Source organism: Pyrus communis, chromosome 2, assembly GCF_963583255.1.
Source record: "Pyrus communis chromosome 2, drPyrComm1.1, whole genome shotgun sequence".
Lineage (NCBI taxonomy): Eukaryota > Viridiplantae > Streptophyta > Magnoliopsida > Rosales > Rosaceae > Pyrus > Pyrus communis.
Window position 1 is genome coordinate 11,959,897 of NC_084804.1, and position 18,103 is coordinate 11,977,999.

The window sequence follows — 18,103 nt, forward strand, 5'->3', positions numbered from 1 at the left end:
AAGTTATTTGGTTTCGTGAATTTCTACAAAAGCCATCACATAAAGGTTGTTTAGGAAAAAAGTAATTTTCACTTAACTTATAATTTGATGGAAACAACTATAAACTAGTCAATGTTAACTTATAGTAGAAATAATTGGACCAACAAAGAAAGGGATATAAAGGCCAGCAGAAGATCGTACTAAAAAGAAGAAAACCTAGTTCCAAATTATCCGAATCCTTCTTCATGTTGATGATGATCTGCTTCTGAATCCAAGGCCCCTTTACCGCAGTATTAATTATTTCTATTCCACGGCTAATCGTATATGAGATAAAATGTGAGCAAACACCTTCTCGCAATACTCTCTCCAATCAACAAATTTGAATGCCCGAAACCTACCACAGCTACTCTTTCATGTCTAAACCGTGGCTGATGCAACTTCATGTATTTGTGAGCAAGAAAAATGTATGAGGAGTCAAAGGAGAGACCGAACGCCCGATATATAGTGTTGGGAGTGCCATTCTTTCTGGGTGGATCAAGTAGGAGTTGCTACCATTGCTGTCTATAAAACCAGATTTGCATATCTTTCTGAGGTGGCCTTGTTGAGCTTTCCTTGTTCAACCACTGGTGCACGGTTGGACTTAAGTTTTCGTGCCAAAATACGTTTCCAAATATGCCGGAAACAACTTCACATTCATTACAGGTGCATCTTTTATAATGCAGTCTCAAGCGGGCTATAAGTTTCAGAATCCTATGGCGTGAGTTCACCTATTTCCACAAGTGGAACTGTCTTGTTATTTCGAAGTATCAACATGGATATCTACACTACGTACGTATACTATATAAATTATAATACTGCTTGGCTCCTTTCCTTTCCATTCATGATTTGCTAAAGATAATAGCTATTTTATGTATGTGTATAAATTAGAATACTACTTGGCTCTTTACCTTTCCAGTCATGATTTGCTAAAGATAATAAGTAACTTTTTTATGTATGTGTGTCAACAAGTGATACATCTATTAAGAGTAATATGCATTTTCAAGTAAGGTGCTAACTTTTTCCTATATAAATTATTTAGGGTAAAGTACAAAAAACTATCTCAACTATTGGTGTCCCGATACTTTCATACCTCATCTTTTAAAATTGACAATGTCATACCTCATCTTACGAATTTGTGTCAATGTTATACCTTCTGTTAGCTTGGCGTGAAATTTTCAGTTAAATGCTGTCGTGACATGATTCAGGACCCACTTTCTATTAAAAAAATTAATAAAATACTATTAAAACCTAAAAAAAATTGTTTAATATTTTTTAAATATTAAAATAAATAAAAAAAAGTTAAAAAAAAAAAAAAAAAAAAAAAAAAAACGAAACAACTCTTTCCCTCCCTCCATCCCTCCCCCTGCGAAACTCCAACCCAAAAAACAAATGAAGGAAAAAAAAAAAAAAAAAAAACCTTCATCCCTTCCCACCCTCCTCCCCCCCCCCCCCCCGGCAACATCCTTCTTTCTTCTCCCCCATCCCCCCCCCCCACCCCCTGCTGCAAGCCTGCAACCCAGAAAACAAAAGAAGAAGAAGGAAAAAAACAAAAAAAAAAAAAACTTTATCCCTTCCCACCCTCCACCCCCCCCCCCCCCCCCAAAAACCCCCCTATTCTCCCCCACCCGAGCCCTTACCTGCAACCCAGAAAAGAAAAAAAAATCCCAGTTCGTCTTCCCCTCGCATCCACCCTCCGCACCCATCCTTGCACAGTTGCACCCACCCAACCTCGCACCCACCCCTCGCGGAATCGGCGAACGAGATCTGGGTTTCTTTTCTTCTTCTTCGGGGGGTTGGGCAAATTTTTTTTTTGGTTGAATCACGCAGGGAAGAAGAAGATGGGGAGAGAGAGAAGGGGGGAGGGGGGGTGGATGGGAATGTTTTGATTTTTTTTTGTTTCAACTTTTTATTATTATTTTAATATTTAAAAATATTAAATGATTTATTATTATTATTATTATTATTTTTTAATAGAAAGTGGGGTCTGTATCAAGCCACGTCAGCATTTAACTGATAAATTAACGGCAGGCTAACAGAAGGTATAATATTGGCACAAATTTGTAAGATGAGGTATGACATTATCAATTTTAAAAGATGAGATATGAAAGTGTCATGACACTAATAATTGAGGTAGTTTTTTTGTATTTTACCCAATTATTGAGAGAGAGAGAGAGAGAGAGAGAGAGAGAGCTCACCGGCAATATAAGAAGCCATACACTCTTTATTAATTTATGTTATTTGATCATTTTCAATTCATTTGATTCGATAATTGAAAATGAAAAAGTATGTGTAAAAGGTAAAAAAAATGATGTGTGAATACCTTAAATTAATTTTTAGGAAGCCTAATCTTAGTTGCATGACTTCTACTAGTTTCAATAACGACTAATTGTTGAATTTTGTTGGGTAAAACTTGCAATTCACTATTAGTACAAGTCTGGTGAGGCAATTAAAATTATAATAGTGGGCATCCCTACGTTTGGGTATTCAGTCGTGATGGAAACTCAATGCTGAACTCTTCCAATTAGTTTGGCTAATTAAAGGTGTTGAAATTTCCCCATGAGTTTAATTAATATAAATTGGTGCATATAGTGCCCCCACATTTATTCTCTTATTTGCGTCTGCCTATGTTAACAATCTTCTCATTTATTGATTGAAATTTTAACTATGTTAGTTGACTCGTTAAATAATTTCTAAGTTGGTTGATTTTTGTAAAGTTGAAATTTAAAGACATGCTTAGAAATATATGGTTTTAATCGTTGAATAATATTGCAAAATTAATAAAAACAATTGAAAAAGTAGAACGAGAATGTTCAAAGTAAAAAAGTGATAACATCCTCCTATATAGTATGCTTCTTAATACTGATTACAGTTGATGCAGAAAGACGAAAAATAAGGTTGAGATGTCCCCAGAGGATACCAGATTTCCATTTATTTAAGGCCCAAAAGAAAAGAAACTTCGATTCCTAAATTAAGACCATTTTACACCAGTGACAAGCCCTTTCACATTTGGCAACCCATACACAAGACGTAGAATTAAATTTGATTCAACACCCATAAATCAACCAAAAGGTTATAAGACAATTTTGAAGTTGTTAGATTAACCGCAATTAGGTATCCAACAATAACTCGTCATTCATGACAGTTAAACTTGAGATTTTGTAATTTTAAGTGGAGATAAATATTAATAATCCGTAGTGCCAATGATATAATTAGAAACTATTTAACTGAGATTTTATCAGAAACTATTACCCAATACAAAAGGTTATAAAATTTAATTCATATATATTTCCAAAGTGTTTCTCCAGAATCTGAGTCAATGAACCAATAATACAAAGGGTAAAAAAGAATGCATCAATATGATATACAAATTGTATAGACAAACAAATCAACTTTCCATCCTCTTTTTTCTTTCTCCAACAAGTAAGTTGCCACTGAAATCTTTCTCAACACCAACTTAGTTGAACCTGAACGACAAAAATCTAAAGAAAAGCCGAAGGAGAACACAGATAAATAGTTGAATTAAGAGATTATTCTTTTACTCGGCAAGTCCCTAAAGATAAAAAGGGGGCTGGCTGTGGCACTCAACTAAAACTTAGCCACCGATACTGTCTACATATATAGGTATAGTCTACTGTATATTATGAACTTCCTTTGGGTTTGTTCTAAAGCTACCCATAAGAGTAAGAGGGAGGGTCTTAAATGTAACCCTGTACATATTTTCCTTTTTCTATCTCACTAGTCACGTGATGTGTGAGATGTGAGACTGAGTAAGACAGAAAGTGAGATGTATCTTCGGTTACACCTAAATTTTTCTGAAGAGAGGTACTTATGTGCCTAAAATAAAAGCCTGTATTTCAGCCCAACTAGACACTGTATAAAGAATTCCAGACATTGGTTTCCAATTAGAGGAACAATCTTCAGCAAGTTCTCTCTGCCTCTTCACCAAGCCAGAAAACAATGGGACAAAGGAAACACCAAAGTGATCACCTAGTCTCCTCAAGGATGAACTTGATCCAATCACAATACCTATATCTGCCTCAAGAAGGCAAAGCAAGTCACCCACTGAGCCTCCAATGTAAACTGTCAAGTGCTTGCCTTCACTCTTTCGGTCGATTAGGATGTCGTTGAAGGCTTGAAGTTTTTCCGTGGGAGACTCCATCTTCTTCACAATTTCGCCGGTTGTAACAGATTCTTCATAGACTAGCTCATTTGAATGTACATTCAAGACATTCAGATCTCCTGTACAATAAAATTTCGACATTTAGTAAATCCTAACACACTTTTTTTACAAGACGATATCCTATTCTAAATTACTCGAATTTAAGTTGAAGGGAACTTAAACGTGGGTGTAAGGGCTGGCGGACACACAGCCCTGGCAAACGGGGCCTAACCCACATGTGCACATTCCTAACACACTTGAAATATATAATGTATTCCAAGTAACATACCTGAAGAAAAAGCTGATACAATTAGGTCATTGCACCAGCAGTATGAAAGTACATGAACATCAGCTTTCAGATTTTCATTTTTCACAATCTTTTGAAAGAAGCTTCTGCAACCATCCTGAATGAGACTCAGGCCAGCCCTTTTTATATCCTCCACATTCAAACCCTTCAGTACTCCGGACTCAACCACCCTTTCGTTTGCCTTTCTCTCAAACTCCGCGAGTTGTTCAAGCGCGTTACATAGACCTTCGTAATCAAATTCTTCCACTGCAAAATTTAAGGAACACAATGTTTAACTTCATGCTATTTTTTCAAACAATAATTTACGAACACCGAAATTTCACGATGAGAATAAAATCAAAATGCAGTCCAAATAATTAGTTAAGACCAAACCTTTATTACTGGCCAAAATGCTTTCGACAGATTGTTCAAATTCTTCAGTATATTGGGTGGATAGGACATCCCAAGTGCTCCTCAAGTCTGCAGAAGACATCCGAGCGAGTTGCGTTTGATCAGATCCATCAATATCAGCCTTTGGTGCTGTTATGATTGCAATCTCAGCCAGTATGGCAGCAGAGTCAAATGCAGTGCATGCCAAATCAAAATCACATAGGATCGTAAGATGGCATTCGTCGAACTCATACATCCGAGATAGAGGGACTACAGATTGCTGATCAGAAATTGGTTGATTAACAACATTATCTACTAGAAGTTTCATTGCTTGGTGATAGAGATTCTCTATAATTTCAAGCTCCTCACTAGTCAAGCAAATGCTAAGTCTGTCTAGCATGTCTTCATTTTGCAAAGCTGTTTCCTGAGATAAAAGCTTGGTCATTAAAAACTTAAAACAAAAGGGTATGAGAAACAGATTTGATTTTAATAAGACGAACCTCGAGAATTTGAGACGAATAGGTGTCTATCCACGTTCTGTATATGTGAGATTCATAATCATCAGAATTTAGAAATCCCTGAATCTCAGTACTAATGAAGGCATAGAGTCTGATACAAGGAGCCAGAGCAGCAAGTGTGTAAGCAGCAACTTTGGTCTTTTCAAAAGGGGTTGCAATTTTACCCGGAGCCGATCTTTCTCCCTCAATTTTTCCTGATGCTGTTGCAAGCAAGAAATCTGTGTATTTGTTCATTGCAATGTCGTTAGAAGCGCCTTCATCCGCGGGCTCAAATCCACATTCCTACATATTATGTTCATTTCAGACTTTTAAGTACTGAAACCAGAATTAACACGCATAAATTTTTTAGCATGTCTGTCACACCGCTACTAACATGAATACAAGTTGAAGCTAATTCAAAGAGGTCAGACATTGTATACTGGTGCCAAGAGACAATTATACACAGAATATTAAATGATGATATGGAGATTGTTTACATGAATACGATGCAGTCGTGGATTAGGCTAGTTGGATAGAAGTGTGCACCTCGTGCACTCGAGTGATCCCTCTTGATTAATTATTGCAAGGAGGCAATACTACTATTAGTTATTCCCCTTGATTTATTCCCATCGATTAAGCTGATAATATATAATGATGAACATCATGATTCACGCAGCCACAATTTGCAGGATAATATTAAAAATAAGTCTTCCTTTTATTATTATTATTATTCTTTTTTTTTAATTTTTTTATCCATTTCTGGAATCAAGTAATCAACCAGTGTGATAACTATTTGATGAAAAATCAAAATTGATATGATGAACTAAGGCTGAAGAGACTAATTGTCCACTAATTACGGAAACAAAACAGAGTCTTAATTAATAATCCATCCCAATTTTTTTCCATAATATCCGTCATTAGGACAGTTTTCTCGGAATCCAAACAGATTTTAAGAAAACTATCTGGATTATAATTATACACATTACATGATGACATGTAAATTAACAAAAAGAAAAACAAAGGGGGAAGGAATCTTTGAATATTTACTTGGACAAAAGTGTCGTGCGTTTGAAGCCTGCGGATTACACGTTTCCTCAAATCGCGTATGCCATTTTTGTCGTCGTCGTCATCTGCACAATCCTCCGCCAATTCATACCTGACAAACAGAAAACAAAAAACCAATTATTCACTGCATGTATATTTCTATGTGTGTAAAGAGATTAGGGAGGAGGATGATCGAGGTTGATCGAATATCCGACGTACGCGAGAGCGAAGGCTTTGAGAAAATGGAGGTCTTGAGAGATGAAATGGCGGAAGGTGGTCGGAGAGTGGAGAGTAGAAGAGGCCAACCGCACAAAGAAAGGACTGTACAAAGCGAAAACGGAGTATGCCTTTCTGAACTTTGCCCACAAACGCCGTGCTAGGCTTATTTCTTCGTCCACGGCCATAATCTCCAACGGCAATAGCGAGGGCAATAGAGAGTTAGGGAATCAATATTTCTAAGACTTCTTCTACGTACGATTTGGACTGAGCAACAAATAATATTAATAGAGACGACGAAGGAGAGAGACGGAGGGAGAAAAAAAGAGAGAATGGTTTGGTGGATTTTTGGAGTTATTGTTGTCCGATCGTTGAAGTTTGATTGTCTTTGTGGATATATTGGTAATATTTATAGGGTCCATCGTCAGTCCAATATTGCGGGGGACATAAGCTATGCAGGGGCAGAGTCTTAGCCGCCGGGTCAACTTAGCAACAAACATGCACCTTCTTGGCTTCATCCCTTGCGTCATGATCCTTTTTCCCACCCACCTAGTTACATTTCACCCCTTCTAACATCCTTCTGTCGTTATCCCTTACAAAAGTCACACTTTTTAAGTTTTGAGGAAAACTTTAACATGACTGTTTAATTAGAATAATTCTGGATGAGACCAAAATACATAAAATGTTATACTTTTCTGAAGATGGCTTATCAACTACGTGATTAGACTGTCGTACTGATTTTTTTGTCTTCCCTTTTATTGGATCACAAGTTATGATGCGTGTAATATTTCATTTATTTCGTCTGGTAACGGATGTATCATCAACAAATGATTTAATTTAACTAGTGTTGCCCTTTATCAATGAATCGATTGACGGTCTAAATTTTTCATATGCAGACGATAACTTTACCAATTATCTCGTCACAACTTAAAAGAAAGGTACTGCTTCAGTATATACTAGAGAAAAAAATTATAGGCATAGATAATTTATCCATTTTGTACGACCAGTAATAGTGAAGCTTTTCGTAAGCAGCCTAAAGTTACTATATATGGCTATAAATACTGTAAAGGCTGCAACTTGTATAGGCAGTAGTGCTCTCCATGATCATAAGTTGGGGTGACAATCCAACAACAAATCCAACTGCATACTTTATATTTTTCTTTCAACTCAACTGCATATTATAGTCATAATGTTGGTGGATTTTGCTTTTTAATGTAGTTCAGAGTGCACCGCCGCTGGGTTCCTTTTTGCTCGTTACGCCGAGATTTCGTCTCCCAAAAGCAAAATCAGTATACATGCTTTTGCTAGCTATACGCGGTATTCCTCGTTGCCACCTGACTTTGACTAGTCCAAAAGGGGAATGGACTCAACTAATTTAGAGACCGGGAGAGACCCTATTACTATTAGTAAGTTATGGTTCATGATCACATGATGAACAAATCAAAATTGATCTTTTCATTAAATTTCAACAGTTGGAGGGAGCACTATGGCTTATTGCCGAGAGACTCGATCATTTGGTTGGTATTTGACTTTGGAAGAGTCGGCTACATATGGTCATGGTTGTGAGAAATGAAAATGTCATCAACTTACTTTGTTTGGTAACTTTGGTTTTTAATTTTTAGTTTGTATTGATATAGAATGGTGGAAGGGATACTTAAGAAATGTCTATCGAACGGTATTTAAAATGAAAACTAAAACTCGTAAATTGAAGGAATTTTTTGAAACCTTATTTTCACTTTCAAGATACATGATCTCCTTAGGATAAAGTAATCTCTTTTGATATGAGAAGAAGTGAGGATAAAAATGAATGAGTACGAATAAATTACCGTCCTCAATTATCATACCTTATTTTTTAAGTATCGCGTACCAAAAACTAATAAGGCTCACCTTCTTTATCATTCATTCTATTGTTGATAAACACATAATACGCCCTTAATTTTTCCATCCTTCCTTCCACGACCCTTTCCAATATCCTTTTTCATGGTTTTTAAGTGACCCCACCTGTGCCACATCAAAAGACTTTTTAACACATTTTTTGGAAAAAAAAGGACCAAATTGAGACATGAAGTTAGACGATTGAGGGATTAAGTGGCATATTTAATATTTTAGGTTTTAGGAGTAAAATGAAACTAAAGTTTGAATTCATGAGGGCATCAGCAATGTTTAAGCCTGAAAAAACATAACGAAAAAGGAAAAAGGAAGTAGTTGCTAACTTGCCACACGAGTATACGGTGCATAATGACATGAATAATATAATGTTGTCGGGACTTGGCTTAAAATTGGCCTATCATTCTGGAAAAAAAGGCAACGTGTTAAACGCGTTTAGGCCTTTCTGGAGGTCCTTCCCATAGTCTTCTAGTATTCTGCATTTTGTTGACGCTGCAAATATATGAATTCCAAATTGTTCACTCCATTTGGAACGGAACTGAACATTCTTTTGTCACTGTACATGTTCAAGACGTTCAACAAACATATAAATTAACGTGACTCAATTTACATGTTGAAAACCCCCACAGACGTCCTTTCGTTTTCAGTTTCCTTAATTTGTTTTCACTTATTGCAGAAACTAAAGTATTCAAAAGTCGTGGGAGATTGGAAAAAAGAGTCGTAGACGACACACAATATATCATGATTAAGCTGGCTATATATGATTCGTCTTATTGTTGTTTGTCAAAATATATGATTCATCTTCTTTTTTTTTTGTCAGAATATATGATTCATCTTTTTTTTTTGTCAAAATATATGATTCGTTTATTAGCTCTTTAACAAGTGGCAAGGCATGTAAATCATGATTTGGGTGATGATATCATATAGGATGATATGATATCGCATTTATCCAAAATTATATAAAACTCAACACTAATTAGATGGGATTTCAATCATTAAGCTAATGATAGTATTATGATGGTTGATTTGTGGACTTTAAGTTGATGCTTTAGCTAAATCTTCATTTTTACGGGACGGCGTTTGAGCTAAAGAAATTTGTTACTCACGATTTTATTTGATTTAGTATTCATTCATTTGAGTTAGCTTATCACATATTTCTATCCCATCTTATTACCATATAATCTGATATGTAATATGTTTAACCAAATATTTAATGAAATAAAATTTATTAACTGAGGTAACATTTATATGTCAGTTACGAAGTTAAAAAATAGGCTAGAACACTACGAGTTCTTGTATGTATCAAATATGCCACAACATCTGTCTATCATACCATTTTTTAAATGCCATGTGTCAATTTTACATCATTTTTCTATAATTTGAAGTAAAACAAAATTAAGAAAAAAAAATAAAAATTTTAAGAAAAAAAATGAAAAAAGAGAGAGACCTAGCAACAAACCCATATATCCTCCCCGACCTCTCCCACTACTTACTTGCCATGGCCGCCATTACAATTTCAACATTTCGCATTAAAGATTTGGGAAATTTGAAGTTTTTTTTAGGAAATGAAGTCTCACGCTCAAAAGACAAGGTATCAACATTTCGCAAAAGAAATATGCACTTGAGATACTCAAGGACCACGGTTTCCTGGTGCAAGGCCGGTGGAATTCCTAATATAGGAAACCAAACTATCCGACAAAGATGAGTTGCTCAAGGATCCAGCACAATTGCCGGCATTTAGTAGCTAGGTCGATTAATTTAGAGAATTTTAACGAAAAACTTCTGGTACTGTTCATTTTAACGAAAAACCATATTTTTACACTAAAAAATCAATACTGATACTATTCACTCACCTTACTCTTTATTTTGTCATTATCGTTAAAACTCAAAATTTTCAAGTCATTTTCATTAGTTTTCCTATTAATTTACCTTACTATCACTCGTACGAACATCACATATTCAGGGCATATTCTTAGTCAATTTATGCATGAGCCGCGGTTACCTCACATGGATGTCGCCCTCCAGATTGTTTGATATCTCAAGGCCACTCTGGGCCAAGGTTTGCTTTTTCCATCAAACAATAAATTGAACTTGGTTGCTTTTTGAGACTCGGATTGGGCTAAGTGTCCTGTAATTCGTTGTTCTACTATTGGATATTTTGTTTTCTTGGGGAGTTCATTGATCTCTTAGTGGAAAAAGAGGAAAATAACCATTTCATTATACTCCGCTGAATCCGAATATAGGTGTCCATGGCGGTACTTGTTATGAGATTAATTGGCTACGATTTTTTTTGGAGGACCTACAGTTACCTCATTCAGGTTCATCACTTTTATATAATGATAATCAAGGGTGTTTGTATATAGCAGCAAATCAAGTTTTTTTATGAAAGAACTTGACACATTGAAATGGATGCCACACGACCTAGGACCGTTGTAGGATCCTAATCTTCAACACGCGTCCTCACGAGTGACCCCACATGGGGTCACAAGGAAAACTAATTTCCACATCGAGAATTGGTCAAGTTATGATGTCAAAGCTAACACAACTTGTCAAGAACTCGGTCATCGTTTAGGGACTAGAAATAAAACAACTTTTCGAGGGCTCATTCAGTCAATATCCTTAAGCTAGAGCTAGCGCAACTTTTCGAAAGTCCAACTTAAGAAGATAAATTCGAGCCCAGTAAATCAGGTGTAGGACATAGCGAAATAATGACTTATTTCTAGCTAGTTATGCTTCTTGGAACTCGATTTTAATCTCACTTTGCTCTCTGTAACTCAAAAATCATCACTTTACTCTCTGAAACTCAAAGTTCACTCCATTTCCCCCCTAGAATTTAAATTGATTCCATTTTGCCCCTGAAACTTGAAAGTCGTCTCTATAAAACTCAAAATTTGCTCCACAATACTCTTAGATTTGTTAATTTCTTATGTGTGTTTGATTTGGGTGTGTCATGCTTATCATTTTTTTTTCATCTCTTCAATTTCTTTTAAACTTAATATTCTCTAATTGTTGAATGTTAACATATAATAGAGATTTATAATCAAATTTATTGCACATGTGACAACCTTATTGGGCGTTGACTCTCACAAATGTTTTCGGAAGCCACCTATAAATTTCAAGGAAAAGAGAGAGTTCACAAATCAAAATGAAATAAATTTTGAGTTTCAGGGAGCAAAGTGAAGATTTTTGAGTTACATGGGGTAAAATGCGATCAAAATAAAATTTCAGAAACGTGGCTAAAAATAAGACCGAAAGATTGCTATGCCCATGGTGGCAACGTCAGGAACACGATGATTGCTATGTTTTTTTCTTTTATTTTTATTTTTATCGTGATTATTTTTGTTTAGCTAATTTTAAATTATAGAAAAACACATAAAAGTCCTGCATGAATCACATTATATTTTCTTTTATATTTTGTACCAATCTGATCCAAAACAAAAGTTTAATACATACTTTATTTTCTTACTCAAATATCACTGTCTTGTTGAGATATGAGATGTTTTTTTTTTTTTTTTTGTTTTGTTTTGTCATGAGGTCGATCTACATAAAACCAAAACAGAGTTATGAGAAACTGTATCATAAAAACTCAAACATCAATTCAAATTGAAAAGCTCGATTATCTGAACTGAACCAAAATTGTCTTATTTAGTTCGTTACAATTTGGAAAAATCATTGGTAATATGCTAGGTTTGGTTAACGGTATATATTCTAAAGTTTAAAGGCTTTTTCTAACAGAATCGTTAAATTATTTAACCTAATAAAATTTAACCGCTCTTATTCAGACGTATAACTTGTGCGTTTTTAATTTGCATTGAAAAATTGTCACTAGGGCCGAATTAATTGAGATGGATTGTATAAGTAGCAATATTGGCCTGTTTGACCTTGGACTTTGCATCTTGGTCCATGAATACTTGAGTGAACCGCTGTTGGGCTTGGATCCAAAGCGGAATAGCAGGCGACGTGTCCAATTGCAGTGATTTGCCACGCATTCATAGACCCTGATGCAAAGTCACAACATACCAGAATTTACTCAATCTAGCAAGTTAAAAACTTGAAAGTGCTAATCTCTCTCTCTCTCTCTCTCTCTCTCTCCACAGTATATCCACCAATCATTTGAAAAGCTAAGAATGTACTGAGAGTGAATGGCTATGCTTGTTACACGCCACTCTATGTCCTTGTTACTCACCACTCTATCCCCAAACCACAACTCCTTAGTCCTTTCTCCTCTTTAACACTCACACACACACTCTCTCTCTCTCTTTCTGCTTGTGTAATGGCAACCCTGCAGTCGCTTGCATTCTCCTCTCCAGTCTCACAGTGTCTGCAGCAACCACGCCTCCATTCAGGTAGCTCTTTTGGCTTTTTACTGCATTTTCTGTAATTCAGTTCCAAGCAGTAAACTTTACTGTGGTTTATGTTTTTATTTTCTTGGGGGTCATAATTTAACTCAGTACATTAACGTTTATGTGTTGTGCTCTTGGGAAATTATAGGCGAAGGTCAAATGGGGTGAAATTGTTCGTTGGGTTTTGTTAAAGTTTCAAACTTTGTGTCAGTTTTAGCAGTTTCCAAGTTGATGTGATCGGATATCATTTTCTCATGATGCCTATCAATTAAAACACTAAATTTGTTAATTGGGTTTTATAAGTAACTATATGTTGCTGAACCAATCAATTTAACTAATTAGTACTTAATGATAATTATTGATAAGACCAAGTGATGGATTGTGACTTGTGAGCATAGCCATGGTACTAGCAATTGGCAAATGATGATTTATGTTCTGATTGTGTAGGGTTGTTATGTTGGGGTGTTCATAGAAGTGCAGAATCCACATTCAATGGGCAGTCTTTGCGCGTGTCTCGTCCCCAATGGGCGCCGTTAAGACGGTGTACTCAAGTGTCTAGGTCTATTACAATGATGGTCAAACCGAAAATTCAGTTCATCCAAGGAACCGATGAACAGACAATACCAGATGTGAGGCTAACCAAATCAAAAGACGGTACAAATGGCGTGGCTATTTTCAGGTTTGAGCAACCTTCTGTGTTTGACTCCTCTGGTGAGTTTGGTGACATCACTGGATTTTACATGATTGACGAAGAAGGGGTCCTTTCGTCAGTTGATGTTAACGCCAAATTTGTCAACGGAAAGCCTGCAGGAATTGAAGCAAAGTACATAATGCGTACTCCAAGAGATTGGGACAGATTCATGAGATTCATGGAACGCTACGCAAATGACAATGGCTTGAGTTTCATCAAAACATGAGGCAAATCAGGCAATGTATATCATTATCTGTTGTCTTCCTTGAATATCTTATTAGTCCACACATGTATTTTAATGCAAGTACAGCATCGTCCTTCCGCTTCAACCAATTTTTCTGCTCTTATTGAGAATTATGTCAGCATTGTGTATTTTGAGTTATAGAGGTGAGAAAGCTTAAGTTTCAAAGCCTTCTTTTAACCACGCTCTTGCAATTTGAAGAAATGATACGATGAAGGTGACAAATTAAACGATTCAGCCTATGTGTTTGACCATTTATCTTGTAGTTGCAGAATGCAGACGACTTGTTAAGGCATTGATAAACCATGTAAGTTTGTTTCTATGTCTCCCTTGGATTTCATATTTTAATTCAAAATATTATAACATCTGCTCAATTGATGATATAGATGATAGAAGACAGGGATTCTTATACTAGATACCGAGATTTATATATGTAAATTCAATATTCCCAACACCATAAGAGACCAATAGTTAATACAATAAAAGCATCTGCCTTTATCAGATGATAAAAAGACAGTTTACATCTAAAATTTTCTCCCTCGAAAAGCTAGGATAAGGTATTCGCCCTCTAATGGTTATAAATGTGAATCCAATGAGTCAATAACAATGGATTTTTTGATTTCTAGAGTAGAACTACCACGACCACTCTCATGCCGTGATTGTTATCTGCCCTTTTACTTCCAAGTCACCGAGAAGGGGCTTTTAACCCGATTGAAGCTATTGTTAGAATTCACCCATGTCAGCTGCCCTTGTGCAAAGCTCATCTTCCCTTTTTCTGTTCTCTTCCTTGATGTAAACCATACCTTATAACTCAAACTCTGATTGATGTGTGTGAAGATTAACCTTTGGGGTTTAACTCTCACATTTACTTCCTTAGGTGCCATTACTTCCACCTTGTAAATGGAATTAGGACTCCCCACGTTTGTTACTCGTCTTTTGATCATTTTACTTCTTGTACCATGTTTGAATATAACTGAAATGGAAGGGTAATTGAGGCTGAAACCCCTGTTCATCTTCAAAACTTCGCGGCAGCTAACATTCCTGTGAGTGATGGTAAGAATTTCTGATTTTGTGTATCCAAGAGTGCATAAATGCGTGACATAATCCTCCGGCCTGATGTCATAAATCAACCCTGGATCAATGGCTTTTTCGGGGTTGACATGTCCGGCACCAATTGCAAAAACACCAGCTGGTTTGTCTCCATCCATTATCGGTTTTCCTGAATGGTCAACTACCTCAGCAGTTGTCATAACGGCAGATTTAATGGCTGCAGGGCTCCATTTGGGATGAGCTGAGCGTATCAGAGCAGCGATGCCACTGCCATGTGGACAGGCCATTGAAGTCCCCGACATGATAGTAAAATTCACTCTTCTAGAATCTTCTGGAAGGCCGGTGGGGCCTAAGTTTTGAGGCCAAGCAGCAATTATGTTGACCCCGGGAGCAATCACATCCGGTTTGAGGATTGAAGGGTTAGAATAACTCGGTCCTCTAGCAGAGAACTGAGCTACTGCTGGTGCTCTGGATTTTCCTATAACTGTACCTCCGAATACAATTCTAGCTGTCGGTCTCCTTGTAGAGTTTATGTAAGCTTTCAAGCGAACTGATTCTTTGAAGCCAATAAGAGTTGCAGGCAAGACATGGACATCAATTGAGTTTTCCTCTTGGTTTATCACTGTGTTTGCCAAGATCATTGCAGCACCCCCAGCTTCCTTCACCGCTTCACCTTTCTCTGCTCTTCCATTGACACCTCGGTCACAAACCACAATTTTTCCGCGGACTTTTGCTCGTGGAAGAGACCCTTTGAAGCAATATTCACTTCCACTATTCTCACTTGTCACGTAAACCAGTTCAAGCTCTTTCCCTGCTCTCTTAAGATGGTTTCCGGGGTACAAAGATTCTCCATAGAGATATTTTCCGTTCCCCATTTGAACTATTCCTGGAAATCTTCGGTCTAGTGTACTTGCACCAATGGTAGTGATCCAAGGAGCTTCATTGGCAACTGAGCTTTGGATGGGACCATTGTTGCCTGCTGCGCACACAACTGAAATTCCATGCTCTACTGCTCGAAAACTGCCAATTGCAATGTTGTCATCGAAAAGTGGAATGGGGAAGCCACCTAGAGAGAGGGAGAGAATGTCTACTCCATCTCTAATTGCAACATCCATCGCTGCAAGGATATCAGAGCTATAACATCCATTGAGCCAGCACACTTTGTACACCGCTATATGTGCTCCGGGAGCCATTCCTTGAGCCACACCAGCTGCATTGCCTAAAACACTTGCCATTGGGACAGTGGCGCCCCCTGCTGTTGATGATGTGTGAGTTCCATGCCCATGGGAATCACGCGGTGACACATACTCACGACCACCATCTGGTGTGTATGTAGCTACGCGATGGCCCTTAGTGAAGAACCTAGCACCAATGAGTTTCCGGTTGCAATTTGAAGAATTGAAGTTCTGCCCTTCTTGACAAATCCCTCTCCATTTATTGGGAACTGCTGGCATTCCACGATCATTGAAGCTCGGACTCTCGGGCCAAACTCCGGTATCGAGCACCCCAATGATTGTGCCTCTACCAAAGGCAGACTTGTACCAAGCACCTTCCCTTGAAGCACTGAGGCTGAGTCCCAAGAATTTGTAAGAATAAGTAGTGTGAATTTGGAGCCTATGGTCAGGCCTAATTGAAATGACATCAGGCAGCATTTTCAAGGACTCGAGCTCCAACTCAGATAGCTGAGCGGCAAACCCTTCCATGGCAGAATGGTAAGAGTAAAGAAGTCGCGAAGAAGCGTCTTCTTCGGAAGACATTGTTTGTTGAAGAAACGAGAGATGCCAACTCGGCTTAGAAGCAAAAGAAGAGCTGGTCACACCCTGCGGGTTGAGCTGAACAATGTAAGTCTGGAGAGTGTTTGCACAAACCGAAACCAAGACAACGAAGAGAATGGAAATGAAAAGACGGGTTTTGAGTGTTACGAGTTCCATTGTTGAAGGTTAAGAACACAATGGAGCGTAGGCTGCTGAATGTGCATGATTTGGTGGAAGAACTGAGGGGGTATTTGAAGGAGTTTGGGGGAGCTTTCATAAAAAAAAGAGAGCTCTGAGTTGAAATACGAAACTCGTGAAATATAAGAGCTCTGCATCACGAGGATCCATAGTAGTGGTCAAGAGTGAAGAGCTTGAGCTAAAAGCCTTTCACGGGATGTAATGGTTTAAGATTTATTTCATTTATTACCATGGAAGGCAGTAATGTAAAAGAATTCTGTGAATCTTTGTTTCTCAATTTGGCGTTTGGATTTCATAGAATATAGAAGTTGGTCATTTAATGCTGATCTCCCTTCATGCTGCTCTGCATTTACCAACACGCTCTCTATCCTCTAGATTGGTCTCCCTGCCTCCGTCCCCACATGCAGCTTGTGCATTGCTACTAGTTTGAACAAGGGCGGAAATTTGAACTTAGGATATTGGAAAGAGAAGTACCATTAGATTAGAAACTCGAGCATCACAGTAAAAAATACGAAAATATGAATGTATTACCAAAGATTGATTTGGATGTGGTAATGTATGTAACAATAATAAGCTACTAATTGTTCCTTTGGAGCCTAGCGGATGTGTGAAAAACATATCCCTTTGTCCTGGGTTTGAAAGTTCAAAAATTACAATTGTCGATTTTATGGAGAAATATTTGCTGGTGCCATAAAAAATCAACTTATTTATGATAATGATACTGTCAGCACGTCAAACTTCAATTTAATTACGATACTGTCATTATCACAAAATTCAATATGTTTACAATTGTGCTAGTGCTTCCATGTTTTTATTCTTATTATTAATAAAAATTCATTTAGTGCTTTTCGTTGTGTGGAAAAATTTTCATTAAAGCCCCTAAAATCATAACATTGCCAATTTAAATTATCTCCCAAACTCTTGCTAACCAAACACCAATCTCTCTCTTTGAATCCATAACCACTTGTGTATGTGAACACCTATTATTTTCCTCTCTTCTTTCCTATGCCATGGCAGATCGGGCATGGCTTCTCCGTCGACTTCACGGGCCCGCCCCCATTAATTCTCTCCGCCAACCTCTCTCCTCCCTCGTCATCGATCCTTTCTCTACAACACTGATCGAATCAGTAAATCTAGCTCATAGGTTTCTTAACCATCCATATTAATGTGGTTTTTTCAAACTCATAAACTTTTATCATTTTATCGAGATGTGACAAATCCTAAATGGAGGGGGATGGGTGAGAAACCATAGTAGTTCTGTCATAGCATATCCAATGAGTGATTTCCACACGTACGAAATTCAGAAAGATCTAAGACACAAAAGTAAAT

At 37.2% G+C, this 18,103-nt stretch overlaps 3 protein-coding genes across 3 annotated transcripts; 1 reads left to right on the forward strand and 2 right to left on the reverse strand.

The window, feature by feature from the left end:
- Positions 1-3,510: 3,510 nt before the first annotated feature.
- LOC137726180 (bifunctional TH2 protein, mitochondrial-like) lies at positions 3,511-6,985 on the reverse strand. Its single transcript, XM_068465062.1, has 6 exons — positions 6,614-6,985; positions 6,398-6,506; positions 5,354-5,653; positions 4,857-5,277; positions 4,467-4,730; positions 3,511-4,257 (listed from the first exon to the last, which is right to left on the reverse strand). Exons 1-6 carry the CDS (start codon positions 6,796-6,798, stop codon positions 3,845-3,847), a joined length of 1,692 nt encoding a protein of 563 aa, XP_068321163.1. The 5' UTR covers positions 6,799-6,985; the 3' UTR covers positions 3,511-3,844.
- Positions 6,986-12,618: 5,633 nt separating this feature from the next.
- On the forward strand, positions 12,619-13,952 carry LOC137726519 (photosystem II reaction center PSB28 protein, chloroplastic-like). The gene is made up of 2 exons (XM_068465452.1): positions 12,619-12,843; positions 13,288-13,952. Exons 1-2 carry the CDS (start codon positions 12,771-12,773, stop codon positions 13,755-13,757), a joined length of 543 nt encoding a protein of 180 aa, XP_068321553.1. The 5' UTR covers positions 12,619-12,770; the 3' UTR covers positions 13,758-13,952.
- A 298-nt stretch (positions 13,953-14,250) lies between these two features.
- LOC137726518 (subtilisin-like protease SBT1.2) lies at positions 14,251-17,081 on the reverse strand. The gene has a single exon (XM_068465451.1). It carries the CDS (start codon positions 16,751-16,753, stop codon positions 14,447-14,449), a length of 2,307 nt encoding a protein of 768 aa, XP_068321552.1. The 5' UTR covers positions 16,754-17,081; the 3' UTR covers positions 14,251-14,446.
- Positions 17,082-18,103: the final 1,022 nt, after the last annotated feature.